The following is a 7,431-nucleotide window of genomic DNA, read 5'->3' on the forward strand; positions in this document are numbered from 1 at the left end:
GAATGCAGTTGCTAAGATGTCATCAACTAACATTGAAAGGAGTTGGACATTTCCTCAGATGGTGACGGCACACACCTCCAATCCCAGCACATAGGAGACAGAGGTAGGTGGATCTCTGTGGATTTGAGACCAGCCTGGTCTACAGAGCAAGTTCCAGAACAGCCAGTGATTCACAAAGTAGCCCTGTCCAAAACAACACAAAAGAATAGAAAGGATTTGGACATTTCTCACTTACAAGTTTTGCTGCTGAGCTGTCAATCATTATATTTTCCCACAAATGTCATTTGAAAAATAGTTTTATAATACGTTGCTTTATCTATCACTCTCAGCCTAACAAACCTGACACACATGATCATGCTTCCAAGTAATACCATCTTGGGGGTCTGTCTCATAACTCAGTTATGTGTTGGTGTCACAGGGAACTCATTACTGTTCATTTTGTACATATATACTTCCTTCTTTAAGCCTCATTTTAAGAAGTTGATGGATTCCATTTCCATGCACCTGACAATAGTTAATGTGCTGATGGTCATATTCACGTTGATATCACATATCATGTCATTCTTTGGAGTAACCAAATTTCTGGATGATGCTGGCTGTAGGGCAGTGTTATTTATATTCAGAGTCTCCCGGGGTATGTCCATCAGTACCACCGCTGTTCTGAGCACATTTCAAGTCATCACCATCACTCCCAGTAATTCTCGGTGGGCGTGGCTTAAGCCTAAACTCTCCAAGTTGACTTTGTCATCCTTACTTTGCTCCTGGCTCATTAACCTGCTCATCTATACATACATGGTTCCAATGGTTATAGCCAAAAACAATTCTACTCACTTTGGCAATGGATATTTGGATCCTTACTGTCAAAACAAGCACTTTGGGAACCAAAATTCAGGGTCATTTTTGAGTATCATATTCATTCGTGATCTCTTCTACGTGGCCATCATGATGTGGACCAGCCTGTACATGGTAACTGTCCTCTACAGACACCGCAAGAGAGTCCAGCATCTCCACAGCACAAGTCTCTCCTGCCAGCCATCTCCTGAACGCAGAGCCACTCACAACATCTTGTTGCTGGTAATCTGTTTTGTGTTCTTTTATTGGTTGAACAATTTCATCACCCTTTCTGGTTTTTATGTACAAGCAAAAATTCCAAATGTGGAGGGAATTAATGCCATTTTGGCAACATGCCACCCAACCATCTGCCCTTTTTTACTAATGAAAAATAATAAACTTGTTTGGCAACTCACTTCTTCCTTTTGTGTAAGGAAGGTGGCCTGCTTTCAAAGTATACTCTGTGTCTGAGCTGAAACCACACTTTCCCATCATTGGAAAACTGTCTTAATGATTTACGTAGGATAAAAAAATTGAATGTGGACCTTGAATAACTGATATGGCCTTGGTTATACTTCAGACATTCTGTAATACATTAAAATTCATTTAGTTAACATTTTTCGGGAATATGACCCTGTGTACATAATTTTAATCACTTTAACATTTGTTATCCACTCAAATTATGACACTTTGCCCAAGTGAATATATTTTAGGTATTTTGAACAATTTTCTGCTTCTCGATTTTTCTCTATTAAAATAATTCTAATCAAAAAATTTAAATGCTTATTGGAGCTTGTGTTATGATTTTTGGGGGGTGTGTTCTGTCCTAAGGAATGTCTTTTAACCATTGAACAAATAACATATCCTACATTAGCTATTACCGACCTCAAATACTACTATAGGGGAGACTCTTTTGTTGTATAACTGACAGGAATTTAAGGGATGTCCTTGTACCATAGCTGTCCTTGAGACAGTCATATTTTTATTATTTTAGTACGTTTTAATTATTTCCTTTATTGAAATTATGATATTAATACACCATTTTCCCCTTAGGGTTCCACCCTCAAATCCTTATGTATAAAACTCTCCTTTCTCTCTGTCAAATTCATGTCCCCTTTTTTCATTAATTGTTCGTGTGTGTGTGTGTGTGTGTGTGTGTGTGTGTGTGTGTGTGTGTGTATGTGCGTGTGTGTGTGTGTGTGTGTGTGTGTGTGTGTGTGTGTGTGTGTATGTATGTGTGTGTGTGTTTTGTTCATATCCTTAAATTCATAAACACTACCTGATAGGTCTGTATAATGTTACTCCTATGTATGTATTGAGGGTTGACCATATGATACTGAACAAGCAATTGGTATGCCCTTTCCTGGGGATGACTATCTCTCTCACTCTTGACATTCCTTAGTTGCCTATAGTTCTTTGTGTAGGTCTGAGATCTGCTAAGTGAGTCATCATCCTGCATCTAGGAAATTTCTCTTTGCACCTATAGATACCATTGCAGAAAAGCACAACCCATCAAAATGCAGAGTAGTGAGTGAATCACAGTCCCCACTTCTGCACCTTAGGCTCAGGGAACATTGATGAAAGGGAGACAAAAGGATTTTAAAAGCCAGCAGATGAGGGAATCCACTTTGGGATTGTGTCACCTGGTAGTATCAGAAGTTGCACCAATAGAGTATCACCAACTGACTGATTTTTTTACTATTATTATTATTATTATTATTATTATTATTATTAATTCAAGTTAGGGAACAGGCTTGTTTCACATATAAATTCACTCTCCCTCTCCCTCTCCCTCTCCCTCCCCTCACCCCCATTCCTTCTCCCCCACCTCCAACCTACGCCCCACCCCATCCACCCACCACTCCCCAGGCAGGGTAGGGCCCGCAACAGGGGCTCCACAAAGTCCATCAAATCTTCCTGTGCTGGGCCTAGGCCCCTCCCCATGTGTCCAGAGACAGAGCACATCCCTTCAAGTGGGATGGGCTCTCAAATTCCCCCCCCCAACACAAGGGAAAAACGCCAGTCCACCTCCAGAGGCTCCTAGAGCGCAGGGGCCTCCCCACTGGCATCCATGATCAGGGGGCTGGATCAGTCTTGTACTGGCCTCCCAAAGAGTGTCTGGGGTCGATATCCTTTCCCTTTTTCAGGCCAACTGTTTCTGTGGGTTTCTCCAACCTGGTACAGATCCCTTCGTTCTTCATTCCTCCCTCTCTTCAACTAGGTTCCAGATTTCAGCTCAGTGTATTTCTGTGGATGTCTGTCTCTGCTTCCATCAGCCACTGGATGAGGGCTCTAGGATAGCATAGAGAGTAGTCATCAATCTTATTCTAGGGGAAGGGCTTCTAGGCTATCCTCTCCTCCACTGCCGGGACTGTCAGATCGTGTCATCCTTGTAGATCTCTGGAGCTCTCCCTAGTTCCAGATCTCTTCTCAGACCTATAGTGGCTCCCTCTGATATGGTATCTCTCATCCTGCCCTCTCTCCTCTATTCTTCCCCAACTCAATATCTCTGCTCCTCCATTTTTTCTCCTCTACTCTTCTTCTTGTGCTCTTATTGTGGCAGCACCCACTCCCCTACCCTCATGCTCTCAATTAGCTCGGGAGTTCATGCCACTTCCCATTCCTGGGGTCTATTTAACCCTTAGAGTCTTTCATGATTTCTAGTTCAACTGATTTTTAATTGAAATAGAATGACATCCCTTTCTCACCTCCTTTTCCTCCCTCCAGCCCCTCCCAACTACCTTTCTTGAGCCCCTCCCTCTACTGTCCCACACACAATCTCAGGTTGACAGCCACTTTTTTATTATTATTGTTACATACAAATATGTGTGCATTTGTACAGGTGTATATGCACCAAAAGATATAGATACAATGTTCAAGGTCTGTTTCTTTTGTTGATATATCAGTTCAGTGCTGATCATTCTGTTGGACAACCAATAAGGGGTTCATCGCTGGGAGAGACTAATTCTCCTTCTCCCAGAGGTCACTACTTGCCTCGAATTCTTTATCTATGGAGCCCATGGAATTTACCCCATTCCAGATTAAGATGGCCATGGATGTTGACATTGTTCCAGTCTTGATTATATAGACGTTTCTAGAATAGAGTCTTTCACAGAAGACTTGCTGGCATCGTGTATCTGACATTAGTTTCCACCCCCTCTTCTGACTTGTTCCCTAATCAGGATCTGTGATGTAGATGGAGCCATTGGAGCTGGACTCCCTGCTATCTGGTGATATCCGCATTGTGACCCGTGGTGGTTTTCTGTGAACGTCTCCATTTGGTCTGAGGGTTTAAAGCTAAAAACAAAGAGGAAAGAGTACCTGCATTTGTCTTACGTGGTTTGGGAAACCATACTTTTGTCATGTATCCAAATAAAACAAGTAATTTCAAATAAAACATTTTCAATAATCAGTGCTTGCCTAGAATCCTTTGCTCTGTTATAGCCTTCTCTATGTATAGTGAATAGATGTTTCTTGACATAACCCAGTTTAAGGTCACCTCCGACAGCCGATAACTAAACAGAACATTACATATTCAAACTAGAATTGGGGTGGAGTGTCTGCCATGAAAATCCTACTAATATATTTGCACTATTCCTCCCTCCCCCTCTGTCCATGCCACTTCTCCAATCCCTCTACTCTTTCTCAAAGTCATGGCCTCTTCTTCTATAATTGTTACTGTTATATGCATACATGTACACATTCATATTACATATTACATTTATTTGTAAGCAGCTGAGTCCAGTTAGTGCTGCTTGTATGTCTATGTTTTTTTTTTTTGTTTGTTTAAGGCTGACAGGTTGGGACTGGAGAAACTATCAGGGACTTTATCCCTTAAAAAGGCTGATTCTTCTTCTCTCAGAAGCCATTATCTCTACATAATGACATATAGCTATATTTACTTTTACATAGATGTAAATAGATGGAGAGCCGATAGAGATATCTGTATCAGTATATCTTCATCTAGCAGTGAGTGTAGGGGAACCTGTAGCCACGCCTGCTTAGGGGCTGTCTACAGATCTGCCTGACCACCCCTACGAGGGTGTGGTCAGAGTAAGGTAGAAGAGAGCGTCAGTTGGCTGTGCACATTCAGTTTCACTTTGCTTCTTGCTGTAAAGACTGCTGCTTGCCGGCTGGCTAGGTTGCTCTGTAAGTAAGGCTTTTCCCTATTAAATACCCTTACATTTCTACTTGGCTCCATAGTGGTGATTTCCCACTTTATCTGGTTGTCAGGAGTGGGATATTGGAAACCTACACCCCTTTTGGGACAGACTGTGGGTTCCACTGGCCTGCGGCCCAGGCCGGGAAAACTCCCTCTCTCCACAGGTGCTCCCAGCCGACCCGCTGCAGCAGAGCTGCTCAGGACCATCCACCCAGCTTGGAGACAGTTTCTAGCTGCCTGGAGTCGAGTAGGCCTCGGCTTTCAGCAGCGGCTTCCCCTGGCCGCTTTTTCAGTGGTTGCGGCCACAAGGCCGTATACCCTCTAGATAAGCACAGCCACTTTTGTGACCTATCTCTACTGCTGCTCCAACCACTGCCAAATGCCGTGGACTAACTGAACTCCTGTGCCTCCTGCTGGTCAATGATAGTTACTGCATCTGGAGTAGAAATCAGGTAAAATTATGGCGGAATATTTATCATTTGCTAAAATTGGTAATATTTTTTATTATTACATGAATTCAATATTTGAGGAGGATTCTAATTTCCCAATTATTGGCCTATATGCCATAATGGCAGTTAGCCTGCTGATACAAATAATATTACTAGCCAGAGGGCTCAGGAACAGGGACAGAGATAACCTCACCACCTGCTTGCAGGAAATAACAGCTTTACGCAATGAGGTTTTGGAGAACAGATAGGTCAGACCACAATTGTGCACCAAGTAGAACAGAAATTAGATGATAAGCTTGGCTTTGTGTCCAATACGCTAAAGACAGATCTGTCTGTTACCAAAGATGAGATGCACAGTATTTATGATAAGATAAACACAGAGAGATCCTCCATGTCTGAGGCCTTAGAGGCTAGGCTGTCAGAAGAACGTGACGAGCTAAAGAATATCTGTAGCCAGCTAGAAACTCAGATAGGCAATGTTACCCAGAAACTAGATGTAAAGGTGCAAAATACCCAGGATAGGGTTGAAGAATTGGACAATGCCATTCAATCAATTATTGAAGCATCCAAGGTAGCAGATCACAAATTTGAGTCTAGATTAGAATGTTTGGAAGATAATTTACAGTACAGGGCTGACAGATTACATAGGTCCATATGGTCGATTGCTGAGGACTCAAAATCAGCAAATCATGACCTCGAATCTAGACTCCAATACCTAGAAGGCAGTTTCCATGCCATCCAGAAGCTGCCTAAGGATGATCGTATCAAAGACCTAGAAAAACGTGTAGAAGAGCAGTTAGAGCAATTTACAGATTCACTAACATGCTTGGAATCTTTTATGATTAAGGAAATTGAAATTTTTCATGAGGATCACTCCAATTAGAGGCACCTACTCCACCCAGGTATCATGACTCTTCCTCTAAGGTTGGTACTTGTACACCATTAGTCTACCCAGCTACCAAGGTAGAAAAGGCAGCTTCTAAGAAACACCCTCATGGACAGATGGCTTATGGATGGCAACCTATACAGCTGAAGGATCTTAAGAATATTAAAGAATCAATTGTCTCATATGGTCTCCATAGCCCATATGTAAAACAGCTATTACATTCATGGGCAACCTTTAACAGGGTGACACCGACAGGTTGGGAACGATTGGTAGCAGCTGTACTTGAGAATTCATGGCATCCAGTGGAAGGCATTGGTGAGGGAAGGGGAAAAGCTCCTAGAGCATCAGGACATAAAGGAAGGTTTTGAAGCCCCTCTAGATAAGATTCTTGGTGAGGGTATTTATGCTAACCCACAGGCTCTGGCTGAATATGATGACGATATACTCTCCCTATGCAGGAAAGCAGCCTGGGATAAGGTTAGTGAGACAGGAGAATGCCTAGAAGCTTATACCAGAATAAAACAGGGACCTACAGAACAGTTCCAGGACTTCTTACAAAGGTTAACTAGGGCAGTAGAATTATAAGTAACAGATCTAGATACAAGGCAATCAATTATATATGCAATAGCTTATGAAAATGCAAACACAATATGCAAAAGAATATTTTGCCTTTAAATATCAGATCAGCACCGCTAGAAGAATGGGTTTTGCATGCAGACAACATTGACTATCATGTCCAAGACACTGGAGCTTGGGTAGGAGAAGCCATTTCAAAAGGATAAAAAGGCAACAGGAAATTAAAAGTTCTAGAGGTGAGGATGCAAGGGTTTGGGAAGGAGAAGCACCTTACAGAGGTCAACATAGGTACCAAGAGGCTAGAGTTTACTACTACTATGAACCAGAACCTTGGGTAGGAAGAGCCTTCCCCTGGAGACCACAAAGGCGCCAGGAACTTGGATGTTTCAACTGTGGTAAAATGGGACATACTAAGAGAAATTGTAGACAAATGAATTCTAACAATGCCTCATATGGAAAGCCACAGCCTTCTGGATTGTGTAGAAGATGTGGGAAGGGCAGACACAGGACCAATAAATGTAAATAGA

General features: G+C 42.3%; 1 protein-coding gene across 1 annotated transcript; it reads left to right on the forward strand.

The window, feature by feature from the left end:
* Positions 1–354: 354 nt before the first annotated feature.
* On the forward strand, positions 355–1,302 carry LOC113838658 (vomeronasal type-1 receptor 4-like). Its single transcript, XM_027434240.1, has one exon. It carries the CDS (start codon positions 355–357, stop codon positions 1,300–1,302), a length of 948 nt encoding a protein of 315 aa, XP_027290041.1.
* Positions 1,303–7,431: the final 6,129 nt, after the last annotated feature.

This window comes from Cricetulus griseus, chromosome 9 (genome assembly GCF_003668045.3).
Source record: "Cricetulus griseus strain 17A/GY chromosome 9, alternate assembly CriGri-PICRH-1.0, whole genome shotgun sequence".
Taxonomy (NCBI): Eukaryota; Metazoa; Chordata; class Mammalia; order Rodentia; family Cricetidae; genus Cricetulus; species Cricetulus griseus.

Coding starts and splice junctions, on each gene's coding strand:
- LOC113838658 (XM_027434240.1), top strand. CDS start 355: ATGCTTCCAAGTAATACCATCTTGGGGGTCTGTCTCATAACTCAGTTA.